The 15,238-nt window shown below is 39.8% G+C and overlaps 1 protein-coding gene across 1 annotated transcript; it reads left to right on the top strand.

The window, feature by feature from the left end:
* Positions 1-8,306: 8,306 nt before the first annotated feature.
* Positions 8,307-12,858, top strand: LOC149286117 (protein unc-119 homolog A-like). Its single transcript, XM_089494481.1, is given in 4 exon segments — positions 8,307-8,427; positions 10,400-10,487; positions 11,805-11,977; positions 12,746-12,858. Coding segments are annotated over 4 exon segments (438 nt in total). The 5' UTR covers positions 8,307-8,363.
* Positions 12,859-15,238: the final 2,380 nt, after the last annotated feature.

Consider the following 15,238-nt stretch of genomic DNA (forward strand, 5'->3'; position numbering starts at 1 on the left):
CGTTCCTCCGGATGTTAGTGGATCTTTAGTGGACGTCTTAATGTTTTTTTGCAGACGATCAGGTGGCGTTACTGCAGCGCACGTCACTGGTGTTCCTTGGTTATACGTGGAACAATGTCTGGTGCCTGATGGATTAAGGGATTACCCATTATAATCTGGTTGAGGGTTCCCATACTATTTCAGCGAGTAGAGAGGCGTTAAAGGATTTTCCAGTTGCGTGTCAGCCTTGAGTATGGTTAAGGATTGATGCGTTCGCTAATCGTTTGAAAATGACTCATGCGCAGGTTTTCTAAATATGCTCTACTATTTAGAATAAAACCTTTTTTTTTATTTTTTATAGCAAGAAATGGATACATAGGGTATGAATACTATGTGTACCGATACAACGTATTTACTGCTTCGCTGTATCCATGAGTCCCTTTTTTTTAATATATAAATTAATATTTCACTATAAAGTACACATTGCATATTCTCATTTTTGAAACAAATTTTTATTTTTCTGTTGAGATTGTGGCTAGAATTTAAATCATGGTCCGAAGCCAGAAAATGGCCAGCTGATGGCAGTCACTGGCACCTATTGATTAGACACTGAGCGTATGTTAAAATAAAAAAATAATTTTAATTATTATTATTATTTTTTTTTTTTTTAGAGAGGAGGATTGATGACTGCTAGAATTATGACAATAGATGTTCAAAACTCTGCACCAATTATTTAAAGGGAGATTCTGCTGCCTCCAAACAAACTTATCAAATATGAATGCCCATTAAAGTATTTAATACACATTTTCTGTTTGGTATATAAAAAAAAAAGTGCTGAAAATGATAATCACTGGCAGGAAAAATCTCCCATTGAAAGCATGGCTGAGAGGGGTCACATTACACCCCCTGGAAATCTTGAATGCCCCAGCGACGGAGCTGCTCGGAGGCAAATACTTCAATTGCTTTCTCCTGCAAAGACAGGAGGTGGGGAGACAGGCCAACATATATGTACCCCTATATGAATCCCTCTATGTGCTCGGTTTAAAATTATCTTTAGAAATTAACGCTCAGGGATCGTATGCATTAAAGGGGGCCTTTAAGAAGGTGTCCCTTTGCTATAGAAGCAGATATATATATATATATATATATATTTATTTTTTTCCAGCTAGTTTTTGCTGGTAGTATTATTGTTTCAAGCTGATGGAAATTAATTCCAGAGGCCAGGAAGCAATTTTCAGTCCTAATTGTTTTGCAGCGGTGTTACCAAAGTCCTTTTATGAGCTGCCAATTCATTATGTGTGAGTGTTTAGTCTGATAACATAGCAGTTCAAACCATAATTCCCCCTTCCCAACATATTTAACCTGTTCTGCGCTGATATTAATAATCTATACATGCTCATTTATTATACATGAAAAAATCATTAGAACAACTAGAACAAGATTTTATCACAACATAACGTATTTTATTTATAGTTCTAATGACCAACTTGCACAGGTAACGCTGAGTCCTAAAGGGAGTTTTGGTATAAAGATGCTCCCATCACCTAAGCCAAGCATTGTCGGCATTAAATAGCAGCTGCAGTTTGCAGTGTGCCAGTACTTTGGACAGCGCCTGATGAAGGGACATTGTGGTCCTGTTTTATTAGTGGTTTTTTTTTTTTTACAACCGCTTCCTTAAAGGGAGACTTCCGTGCCCCATACAGCCCCACCAACACACATCATCTTAAAGTACTGCTCCATACAGCCTCCCGAAATCTATGGGAGCGCTTTGTATGCAAGCATATAAAGGATGGGTGGTTGAGGGGGTTCTCTTGGACCCTCTAGAAGTCTGCTATCAACATACATATGATGAGTGGAATGTCCCAGTTCATCTAAACATGGAAGGAAGGCCTGGTTGTAGTTGATAACAAGTTCTTCTGGAGCTTCTGGACCCCCTGAAAACTGGGGTCCGCTTAGAAGTCCAGGAGTAAGGACTTGACTAGGTGTTGCTAACTGCTGTTGCTGAATTATGCCAGAACTCTACAATTACCGGTACTATACTTTTACCTACATCATTTGGTATCAAAAATTGTGAACTAGACCTTTAGAGTTTGTGCTTGACTAACAACTGCTGGGTATAATCTCGCTGATTTTGCTTAGTTTTGTGGATTTAAAAGTTTTTTGTTTTTTTTAAATCCCAAATTTTATCTGATGTCCTATCAGCGATGGCTTGGTTACTGTAGTAGAGTTTGTATGGAAGTCCAAACAGATAGTTGAACAGAAGCATTGGCCCTGATTAGTAGGATTTTGTGCATTAAAATCCCTCTCCACCTGCCCGTAAAACCGCCTTGTGAGTTATACAACTGGATTAAATTTGGGATTACGTCAAGAAAATGGTATCTCATTTTAGTTTAATTAATTGCTTTAGCATTAAAAGATTGTAGCTTAAATAAGAGGATCTCCGATCTACCTGCCTGCCAGGAAAGACATTGGTCTCCTAGCTTTCAAGACCATGGTGTGGACCCCCTTTATTTAGCTCTCCTAAGACGTTGCTACTGCCAACTTAACTATTGCAAGGAACAAGAAACTTAAATATAATAATGACATTGAAGTGAAAAAATAAACCACTTTCCTGACAAAGAAGAGGCTGCCCTCCTTCTCCATAGACTGACAATTCTTGCAGGAAAATGCTCCCACTGAAATCAGTGGCAGCACCCGTTGGCAGTGTTAGCCGAGCTAACTGAAGGTGAACCAGTTGAACACATCTCCCGCGGGGCATTTACCTGGGGGGTGGGGATCGGGGCAAATTCCTATGGGGCATTCTGGGACCCAAGGACTTTGGTAAGCACTTTAATAGCATCCAGTTACCGTGTGCGTTTACAGAGCTGCTGAATATAACGAGAAGATATAATTCAATAATAATATGAAGGCTGGACTTGCCTTTTGGGAACTTTCTCATGAACTTACCTCGATATACCATGTGGCGTTAGAGCGCTAAATGTCTCCTAAGTAATGTAAAGCGGAACACCAAATAAACAATGCAAATGCAAATAAGGCTAACAATTATCACCTTTTACCTCTATATCCACTTTATACATGGATCCCTTGAAAGTAATTTCCCGCTGTACAAAATATATATACATACATACATACATACGTGCATGCGTCTCTGTCCGGACGTAGTCTTAATTGGACTTTTGTAACTTAATGCAACAAAATCTAATTTAGTACAGCGTGGCAAACTCTTCCGAGAAATAATTAATCATGGAAAATTTTTGTTTAATTTTTATATTTTCTGACAGGAATGCTTAATTGTTATATGCCTTCAACACAGGCACTGATTAGCTGTTGCTATAGAAACCAGAAGACGGTTGTTGTATTTGTTGTTTATATTGCTTCATATAGCACCAGCATATTCCACAGAACTGTACAATCGGCCTGCTGAATCTTTTAGTAACTTTAAGCTTTAAGAGGACAGAAAAGAATTGGGGAACTTGTAAGGTTTATTATCTTAACACGCAGGGGCATACGGTTAATGCTATGCAAATATATCATTACATTATGCAAACTATTCAAATGTAACTCTTCAAAGTTGAAAAGAAAAAGAAAAAAAAGCTTATGGCCCCGAATCAGACTTCTCTTGTCAAGTTTGGACCTGGATTTAGTATATGGAGCTGTGGCGGCCGCTGCGGGCATGTAAAAGCCACACACATGTTTACATGCCCATGCAGGGTACAGCGCTACAGAAATGACCGTATCATGATCTGTCCTTGGTCTTTTCTGAGATTCAGGATAGATTGATGCCTTTCCCATGCATGTTTAAATTCCCTCACTGCATTAGCCTCTACCAAATCTGCTGGGGGACCATACCATTTATCTACCACCACAACAATGCATCCAGCAAAGGAAAACCTGACAAACTGGGGGTTTCATCACCCACTGACAGTGATGTCAAACCCGCCAGCACCCTCTGTAATGGGCCCTTAAAGGAGAGTGTAGTTTGGAACTATATATATATATATATATATATATATATATCTCCATATATAATATAATGCACGCATATGTCATTGATTTATTTTGGTTGGAAGCTTTTTCCAGGGCACTCCCGGAGGGAAGGTACTGCATGTCTAGGCTGTGTACCAAGGAAGAAGAGCATTTTATCTTTCCGTTCTGTGATCCACCAACAGTGTTGCCATGGCAACAAATGCTGCCAGGGAGCTGCTCTGTTGCTATGGTGCCAGGAGAGGAGGAATTCTGTTGGAAAACATTGACTAATTAACCTGGGCACAAATAAACAACAAAAAAGCCTCCCTTTTGAGGGGCGTAACTTCCCGTTACTGTGGCCCAGCGCTTACCTTTGGGAATATACCCAGGTGCGCTATATATAACCTGATCTGGTACGGCTAGACATGGAGAAAGGGTAATCGCGGCCTGGTGTAGGTTACATCGCATCCTATATAATAGTACACTTATTGGAGAGATTGTAAGCTCGTTTGAGCAGGGCCCTCCTCACCTGTTGTCTCTGTTAGTCAATTTATGTTACATACTACTTGTTATGTCCTGTCCACCCATTGTACAGTGCTACAGAATTTGATGGCGCTATATAAAACAATAAATAATAATAATAATGTGCAAACAAATCTGTGCCCATATGGTGAGAAGAGGCTATAACATGCATGCTCTCTGTTGCCCAACAGGGGTAAATACAGAAGAGATGACCACTTACCGGGGTATTATAAGTGTGATATTACCGCTATATCTTTTGCTCGATTATAAGACGAGGTTTTTTTCAGAGCAAATGCTCTGAAAAATACCCCTCGTCTTCTAATCGGGGTCGTCTTCTAATCAGACCTCAAATAGACATCCGCGTAGACAACGTCCACTGCAGCCGGAAGGAGGTGTGGCTAGCAGGCGGGGTTTGTCTGCGTCCGTCGCGCATACCTTCCCCGACTGTCAGAGATCAGAGTTCCCCGCACCAGTTTACATGAATTAACATTTACTGGTAAAACTTTTTTCCTTTAGGGTCGTCTTATATTCAGGCTTTTTCTTTTTTTCCTAAGTTAATATTCAGATTTTGGGGGGTCGTCTTATAATCAGGGTCGTCTTATAATCGAGCAAATACGGTAGTTTCCCAACTATTATTGGGGAACCATCAGCACGGTTTCCTCCATGTTATGCCCTGGGCTGTGAAACGTGCTCATAGTTAATAGCTGTCACCAGAATTTAGGGCACCCAGGCGATGGGACTGTCCTTATAAAACAGCAATGTTTGCAACTATACTCTATGCGATAAATAGCTCTGTGACTGAAGAATAAAGTGCAAGAATCCCCTGGACATTGTTTTTTAAAGCAGTAAACGCAAGGGAACAAAAAGCTTTTAAATTCTCTTCCTAGTTTATACAGCAGCGCACGTCTTTGTGAAGATCATCTAATCGAGAGCAAGACGGTTCCAGTGTCGTCCCCCTGTGAATTTTAATTAGCCTTTCTTTAGTCCTACTACATTAGCATAGCTAAGGAGCAGAAGCAGTGTGAGCGATTTAATGGCTGGCAAATAGAAAGTGTGCTGGCAAATGTAATACCTGCCCCTGAATCTAGTTCATATATCTGGTATTATATTTATCATCCAGTGAAAGTCCCCTTATGTGGATCATGAATCCCGCTTGATGGTAGGACCTTTTAGCGGACATTTTTAATAGGCAGTGGTCCTAAGAAACAGTAATGCCTAAACAAAGGCACATTCTCTTTGCGCCCACAAAAATGTGGCACCTAAGCTCACACTCTTTGTGGCCCAGTAGCCTGCCTGAGAGCGTAGTGGGCCAGTGGCATAATCTGGGCGCCATTGGTTTCAATTCAGATCTGTTGTATTAAGGGATTGCCTAAGAACTGCCTACTGACACGTATGGGCTAGCAGCTACCTGATAAGTTAACGATAAGCCTTTTTCCCCCAAGACCCTTCTTAGATTTTACTGAAGCAGAGATCAGTGAAGCACGCATTAGCTTCACTAATCCGTGGCAATGGGCTCTTAATATTACTTTTTTCTTATAACCAATCATTTAGTTATTTTTTGTGTGTGTGTAAGGGCTCGAGACGGGTAAAAAGAGAATGTGGGTCCTGTGTTTGGGGATACAATGCCTTGTAGACGGTTACTTTGATATGGTGTTCTTAAGCTTGTTCTATTTCAGGAATGTAGGTTTACCGAAGCCGCAAAGCAGCTTACCATTTGCATGCTAGCAGTCGATCGGCATTTACAATTTACGTGATGAAAAAGCTTCTAGATTAATTTGGATCTTGGCTCGCCAGCTGTAGCTACCTTGGACCTATGGAGCTCACTTATTTCACTCCTTCTTATAACCCAGCGCTTGATGTGTTTATATTAATTTCACTATTGCCTGCTGAGTTGTGTTTGATGATGTGTTAAAATTGCCAATGTGTTTATTGAGAAGTTTAGGAAATTGCTTTAGCAAAGTATGTTTAAAATCTACCAATTTCTGCATAAAGGGTTTTTATACTCTGTCTTTAGCACTAAAACAGAAGTGTGTTTTTACGCGCATTCTATGTAAGCATAAACTTTACTATCTACAATAATTGGAACAAATGTTTTGATGAGTATCTCAGATTCAGTTTATATGCGTCTCAGGATTGTGTGGCTTATCCATGTCTGCTAAGCCTTTTTATTTTCTCTAATTATTTTGCCTAATAGTAAATGTTCCTTTTTTTACCTCCCATTTTAAAACATTGCATTTATTTATTTTGTGTTCCCTCTAAAAGAAGAAGAATAAAGGCAAACATGCTTCCCAGTGCCCCAACACGTTTAACTGGACTGTTAGTGGCCTTGTTGGGGTACACGGGTATATATACTAGACTTGGGCACCGGCCAAGTCTAAGTGTTAGTCTTCAGGAAAAAACAAATCTTCATGTTCCACGAATAATCGCCTGTTCTCATGTTGTTATTTTCCGTTTTTTTTTTTTTTAGCCGGGGTTAACACGGTAAAAATATGCAGCAGCTTTCGGCCAGGATTTTAAGTCTGTAAGAGCGACTCTATTGGTCGCCGGCAGGGGGCTCCTCTGCCATCAACCAATGAAGGGCAGCTGCTCTTCATTGGCTGATACCAGATGAGCCCCCTGGTGGCGACCAATAGAGTCGCTCTTACAGATCTTTAACTCATGATGCTGAAGCCATTAGTCTCCCCAGGCCAAGTTGCTCTGAGGTATATCTTGCCCTGCACTTTGCCAGGTAAAGGTCGGAGCAACTTGGCCTGGGGAGAGCATTGGTCTCCCTGCTCCAGGAGTTAAAGGTTTATACGAACGACGACAATAGAGTCGCACACACAGACCTTTAACTTCTGACGCAGAAACTTGGCCTGTTTCAGGAGTTGATCCCCATGCCAAGTTTTGGTGTCAGGAGTTAAAGATCCGTACGAACAACTCTATTGGTCGCCGGCAGGGGCCTCCACTGGCATCAACCAATGAAGGGCAGCAGCGGTGCCGGTGACCAATAGCGTCTCTCATACGGACCTTTAACTCCTGACACCGAAACATAGCCTGAGGATCAACTCCTGAAACCCCCAGGCCAAGTTTCGTACTTTTTTTAAAAGAAAAAAACAAACACGAAGAAGTACACTAATATTTGCTCAAAAAGAACATGAGAACGAGTGAATATTCGTGGAATACGGAGATTTGTTTTTCTCTCTCGAAGCCGAACATGTAGACTTGGCCAGCGCTCAAGTCTAACATTAACACCCTCCCATATTCCTTTAGCTCGCCTTTCCTAACCAATACTTACCTCTTGTGTAATGTACCCGAACTGCCTCTAGATTGTGAGCTCGTTTGAGCAGGGCCCTCCTCATCTGATAAGTCAAATTGTTGTTATATACTACTTGTTATGTCCTCTCTATCCATTGTACAGCGCTATAGAGTAGGACGGTGCTATATAAAATGAAAATAGGTTTGATTGTGTACTGCAGTGTGTGTGTGTCGGAGAGAACTGTACTGGAACAGACCTAGTGTCTAGAATGTTAAGATCAAGCACTTGTGGGTATTTAACATGACCTCCAATGTTCGGCCACATGGATTCAAAGGTGATGGCTATTTCTAACGCTGGCATGGGCCAAAACTTTAACCAAAACTAAGTGGGCCTAGCTTGTTTCCGCGTTGATTGCTTAAATACATTTTTATATGCAAGTTTGTGTAAACACATATTGGGATATTTGTATAAAAACTGGTTACTAAGATTGATTATACCCGTTTTTTACCAGTCTGTGCCAGTGCTGTTCTTTATACATAAATATTCTGTCAACTAAAAGTAAACTACTGTTTTTTTTTCTTATTTAAATTTAGACTATCTATGTACTCCTGAAGAAAACATCTACAAGATAGATTTTACCAGATTCAAAATTCGGGATATGGAGTCTGGAACAGTTTTGTTTGAAATCACTAAACCTCCAGCATCCGGTAAGTGAAAAAGAAGTATTGAGCAATGAGCATTTCTTCCTTCATCTTCTTCCCCATCAAATTAATATAATTTTATCTAAGAATATTATGGTTAGTTTAGAATCATTGACATTGTTTTGAGCCTGAGATATAAGAGTGATGGGAAGTTATGTCTTAGAACTGCATTGTTATTTTACTTGCCAGTTCTGTTAAACATTTGTAAATATGATTAAAAGTGCAGCTGGCCTACATAGAGTCTATGGAAGATGTACAGAGGCCCGTTGTATATTGGCCATATCATATAATTTTTTGTAGCTTCATCTATAATTCCTAAGCGCTACAGAGAACACGTGAAACAGGTGTTGGTGACCTGTGTTACTATATATTTCCAGCTTCAAATCGGCAATATCCACGTGAAAACATATTATGTTGCGTACTTATATCGCCACCTAGTGGTGAGAAATTAAAAAACAAGGCATGTTGCCTCTGATTTTCAATTCTGCTTCTGTTCTGACTTTGGGGGCCCAATCTTATTCAGGAATGCATAAACTTTGGATCCAGACAAGATTTAGTTAATCTGAGAGTATTTGTGATTAAATGCAACAGTAATAAATATCACAACCACCAATATTATTGTCCATTAGTGTCTTTAAGTGTTACAACAGTAGCAGAGATTGCATGGATCTCATTCTGGGCTCTGATCTTTTTTCCTGCTGTTTTTGTCAATACATACACTTGTTGAGCTGTATATATATGTGTGTGTGTGTGTGTGTATACATATATATGTTGTGTGTGTGTGTGTATGCTTGTATATAATATAATCATTGATAGTATATACTGTATTTGGTTCTTGTATCAAAAAACAAATCACAGGGATTACACAGTAAGATGAAGCAATTGAAAGATTCTACATCGTAAAATCGGATGGTGGAGACTCCAGGCCGCAGCAGAACGTCTATAGAATATATTTGTCGCATTCTCTCATGTTGGTGTGCCATAGTCTATATTTTTGTTACCGCTATTATTTTTCTGTTATGAGACGGCAAATGAATGTATTCACCCATCCCCTCTGTTTAATTATTTCTTATTGGGTACATTGTGTGGCCGCCATTTTACTTTACCATAAGTCTTCATGTTATTGTACAACCTGCAGACCATAATAAATAGACTTACCTTCCCTTCCTTCTCTCACGATGGATCTGTCTGTTGTCCCATTATGTAGCCCTAGTGAGCTTCAACTCACAGGATTTTTCTATTTGCAAACTGAATTGCAGTTGGAGGAGATGGTTGTGGGCAGCTGCAGAAGCTTTGGGGTAAATTATGCTTCACTCCCAGTCTACATTAGCAGGGCTAATGATCTCTGCGGCCGTCCAGCTGTTCTGTATTTTCTCAAAAAGGTTGTGGATGTTATGGCTGATCGTCATATCCCCTTTTAAAAAAAAAAAAAAAATACTGTTGGAGTACTGATGGCAATCCTTGGCTTGTGTCCGTCCTACCTTTATGGTGTATGTGGTTATCGGCCAGTTCTTACCTGAATGTCCGCCTGTGAACGCCGTGCCCCACAGTGTTGGAGTCTGCAGTAGACAGTCCTTCTCTCTGTTAGGTCTACATGGTTGTGCATTCAGTACCGTGAATGTTCTTGCAGTCTTCAGGTGTAATCCTGGGGCGTTATCGATAAGATTAGTGTCCACATCACACTGAATTGACAACACTAGCAAGTTTTTCAGCCTATTTCAGATTCATCAAATACGGTAATATGTGGGAAATGAACAGACTTGGCAAGGAGCCTACAACGCACGTCTCTTGGTCATCTCAGTCCCAGGAAGTCTAAACTTTCTGTTATGTCGTTCCTCCACGAAATAAGCAGTATACAAACATAAAACATTTAGATTTTTTTTTTTTTGGCATTTAAGTGCTTTAATTAAATGTTCTGGGACTAATTACGGATTCTTGCAAAAGTCTGTATGTGTGACTAATGCTAATTTGTATGTTCTAGAACGTGAAGGAGATAAAAAGGATGCCGACCCAAACGCTGGCCGATTTGTTCGGTATCAGTTTACGCCCGCTTTTCTCAGACTGCGCCAAGTCGGTGCCACGTAAGTTTATGCAAGCACTTTTAATGCGGATACCTGATGGCATGATTTAAACGCCGGTCCCCCATATTAGGAGTATATTTTGGTCAAGATGCCAAATGTCCAGGCAGCTCAGGTAACAGAAGGGGAGTCCACAATTTGAATCATGCCAATCGGTTGCTATTGTAGGTGTTGATTGATTATATAACTCAACTCCTTTCATGTGGTGTCATATCGGTGGCGTAACAAAAAACGCCAGGCCCTCCTGCGAGACATATGGGGCCCCCCAAGCTTCTTCCATGCACACAGTACACAAACCCACTGTAACATACTCGCAGACATTCACTGTAACTGTCAGGGTCCGGCGACCTGGCACGGTAACCGCCGGGGGCCGGCGCATCGGATCCAGCGCGTCTCCTGCTGGTCTCTCCGTCTGGCCGGCTTCTGCTAGACGCGCGCGCCCTCTAGCAACTTTATTAGTTCCCCAAACAGTGTTTGAGGGAACTCGCCGCTGTAGCCTCCCACTCGGCAAGTTTAAGCTTTGCTCAGTGCTCAGTTATTGTGCTTCCTGCCATTTCCTGAGTGCGTTCCTTGTGATTGAGTCTCCGTGTACCTACCTGGCTTTCCTCTGACCTTGCTCCTGCCTGACCCTTATCAACTAACGGCTCGTGTCCTGACTTTGATTTGCCTGATCCTCCTGTACCGCGTTGCCCGCCTGTGTACCATACCTCGGCTTCCTGACTCCGCTTGGGCCTTGTCTGCTAACGCCTCTGCCCTGCATATTGAGCTCTGTTCCTGATTTGAACTTATCCTTTCCGGTTTGTTCCTGACAGTAACATACTTGTACGCAAACACACAGTACCATATTACACACATACTAACATACACAGTAATATACATGCACACACACACGGTACCATATTACACACATACTAACATACACAGTAATGTACATGCGCACACACACACGGTACCATATTACACACATACTAACATACACAGTAATGTACATGCGCACACACACACGGTACCATATTACACACATACTAACATACACAGTAATGTACATGCACACACACACACAGTACCATATTACACACATACTAACATACACAGTAATATACACACACACACACACACACACAGTACCATACTTACGCGCACAGACACATGCACACTGTAACAAATTACATGCATACTAGCACATACAGTTTGCGCATTTGCACATGCACCCAACATACTAACATGCTTAACCACATACACACACTGCAATATCCCTCCTATTGTGTTTCTAGTGGGGAAAATGATTCTTTTTTGTGATTTCTCTATGCTTTTTTCCAGGGTTGAATTTACAGTAGGGGATAAACCCATTAATAATTTCCGAATGATTGAGAGGCATTATTTCCGTGAGCAGCTCTTGAAAAGCTTTGACTTTGAGTTTGGTTTCTGCATCCCAAGCAGTAAAAACACATGCGAACATATCTACGAGTTTCCACAGCTCTCGGAGGATCTTAGTGAGTATATACAGTGAGCTATGCAGAATTTCTACATTTACTGAAATATTATAATCTCGGGACACATAACTGGTGTCCTACACAGACTGTAAATGCCACTGGAAGGGCCAGGTAGTCACGGCATTCTACCCAAACCATTAAAAATTGGAAGATTTTCCTCAATAGAAAAGATTTCACCTTACCATTGCGCCTGTCGCATTGCAAGTACAGTAAATGTATACTGAAATGTTTTTATATACTGTTTCTCAGTGGATATGCATATGATAGCTGAATGTCCCCTTTTAAATATTTTACTTTTAATGTTTTGGTTTTTTTTACTGTTCAATTTCATTGAGGTATTTGTAAGAATCTTTTCCCATCTCCTTTGCTTGGTCGGTCCGTTTAAAGCTATAATACCAGATAATGCCTTCTTTTAAAACAAAACATTGCTGTGGTAACGATGTAAATAAGTGTGACCTTCACCAGCGCCACAGTCGTGTTGAACCTCCCAGATATAATATTATTATTATTTATTGTTTTATATAGCGCCATCAAATTCCGTAGCGCCGTACAATGGGTAGACAGGACATAACAAGTAGTATGTAACATAACAAATTGACTAACAGAGAAAACAGGTGAGGAGGGCCCTGCTCAGACAAGCTTACAATCTAGAGGATAATATTTAGACATTGAGACACAAGAAGGTGAAGATATGGTCTTAGGAATTGGTTGGGGTGTGTGTGTGGTTTTAATATAATAACTTTGTGTGGTTTTACTTTTATCTTGCAGTTCGTGAGATGATCACACACCCCTATGAGACGCAATCGGACAGTTTCTACTTTGTGGACAACAAGCTTGTGATGCACAATAAGGCAGATTATTCATATAGCGGAGGCCCGTGACCTCTCAGTAAGAAGATATAACTGAGGCAAACTATCAACAATCTCCCTTTCCCTATAGAGATTATGTATTTTTTCCCTTTTCTGTAGGCAATCAATCCAGGCGACAGTTCTACTGTTTGCTTGTAGAGGTTTTGTGATTGAGCCTCGATCTGTTTCCCCAGCATTTGTAGCGGGTGTAAGAACCTTCTCATTCAACGACTTGGACATCATGAAAGTAAGAATAGTCTTTCAGACAAGAATGTGAATTTTTTTACTCCTGCTTTAACAATCTGAAACTCCAGAGGACTATTTCGAAGTCTCTTTAGAACTATTCTGTGTCATATGATTTGTGCTGTTCAAGCTCACAACTATCATTGATCATTGACCTTTTTTCCTTCTTCTATTCATTCTACACAAAAATAGAGTCATATTTTGAAGTATAAGCTTGGACCAAACCATTGCTGTAAAGAAATCCAAGCCAAAGATCTAATCTGTTCTTCCTTTTGGGCATGTGTTCATGAATTTACACATAACTCTAAAACAATCGCAGATGTTCGGACAGCTCTGTCAAATGCTTTTAGAAGGTGTGTGTGTAGAGACGGTTAAAGTCACTGTTCATCTCTGTCCAGTACCAAGTTGGTAATAAAAGTGAACATCATTTAGAAGTCCTCGAATTCTCTGAATTAGGACAACAGTGTGACATTTTGTAACTGGGATTGTCTAGCCTTGTTGTGCTCACGTTTTTCTTTAAGGTGTATTGTATTTATTATTTTGGATGTATTGATAGATTCACAGCTGCAGAGGCTGTCCTGTATGGATTGAAACGCGTATTTTTTCCCCTAAATGAAAATATAGGCCATTTTTTTTGCAAAGGAACCATAACTGCTAAAAGGATAGATATATATATATATATATATATATATACATATACATATATACACCTATATAAGTACTTATGTCCTATACTCGACACCAGAGCAGGAGGCCTTCAACATAAATAAGATTTTCTTTTGAGTAGGTCAGGTTTTCCTTTTCTGACTTGTGTCTGGTGAGAAGGTATTTGTGCTAAACAAGTTTACAACAATTATTACACATGCTTAGATCCTTCATTGACCAAAGTCTGGAATACATAGCTATAGATTTAAGTTTAGATATGACTGCACCAATGTTAATGTAAAGTATACAGGAGAAGTGATAGATTTTTTTTAATTCCTTATAACCTTCACCATATTTCCTTATAAACTTCAACTTAAACCAAAATACTACAGAACAAAAAAAGTTTGTTTTATTTTTTGCACATACAGCCCATTTTAACCGTCTGATAATGGTCTTTGCATACTATAAATGCATTGCAGTTGGTCTCTTGCTTCAGCATTCAAATGATTAGGAACAGTCTGTAGTCTCATGCCAACATCCCAAACTTTTTTTTTCCCCTGTTCTGTTTGGTATATTCCAGATTTAATGGTTTTACATATTAGTTATATTTTTAATAGTGTTATAATTACTGGAGCTGCTCAGGAACATACATTTTGATGTCTTTTTGGGTGACATGATGCTCACGTGGTACGGAGTAACCAGCTATCCTCTAACACATTGGATTCTTGACCACGTCATGCAGAAGAGTGGTGTTTAAAGCAAGCCTTCCTGTATGCATTTCCCTGGTGAAATGCGATGAAACCATTGTGCTGAACATAACACATGAATATGTTGATTTTGCTCAGATTAAAGTATCTTGATCAGTTTACATCTAGATGCAAACCTTGCACTTTCCTATTTTAAAGGGAGGCTGATTCTGTAAGGAAGATCATTTAGTAACACTCGCAAGCACCCAAGTTTGCTTTTTGGCATGTTCAGGCTGGAGGCTGTTGTAGAACGCAGGCTGAATTTAAAGTATCTTTCCTTGCCTTCTGAAACTCTTATTGGAATAAAATGTTCTATTCAGAGCTAAATTTCCAGAGCTTTTGTTTTCAATCTAAAATATCTTTAACATTTTGTTTTTTAATTCTGTCCTTCATATCTCTAAAACGTTACAGTGTGAATTTTAGGGAGAGATGTAGTGCCCGTGTAGGTGTGCCTAGGATACAACACTGCTTGAATCTAAAAATGAGTACATTTCATGTGACGGTTACAATGTTCTTTGTATTTGATAACCCACGTTGTTATCTTTGTGAGGTCCTGTCATAAATCTGTTTTGGACTATCAAGCAAAATGGTAGCCTGTCAATAAGATGGTTGGGGTTAACGTTAATATATGTTGTAATCTGTAGCTATCCATTTGGCTGTCTGATTTGTACTTTGCAAGGAGTTGATGAGTTACATTAAGGTATAATTGGTAATCTCGAGCAATATTATATACAATTCAATTGATATTGAGGTTTTATCAGTAGAATTATCCTTAAACC

The sequence above is a fragment of the Sceloporus occidentalis genome, unplaced genomic scaffold, assembly GCF_023333645.1.
Source record: "Sceloporus occidentalis isolate IW3139 unplaced genomic scaffold, rSceOcc1.0.p SCAF_72, whole genome shotgun sequence".
NCBI classification, from domain to species: domain Eukaryota; kingdom Metazoa; phylum Chordata; class Lepidosauria; order Squamata; family Phrynosomatidae; genus Sceloporus; species Sceloporus occidentalis.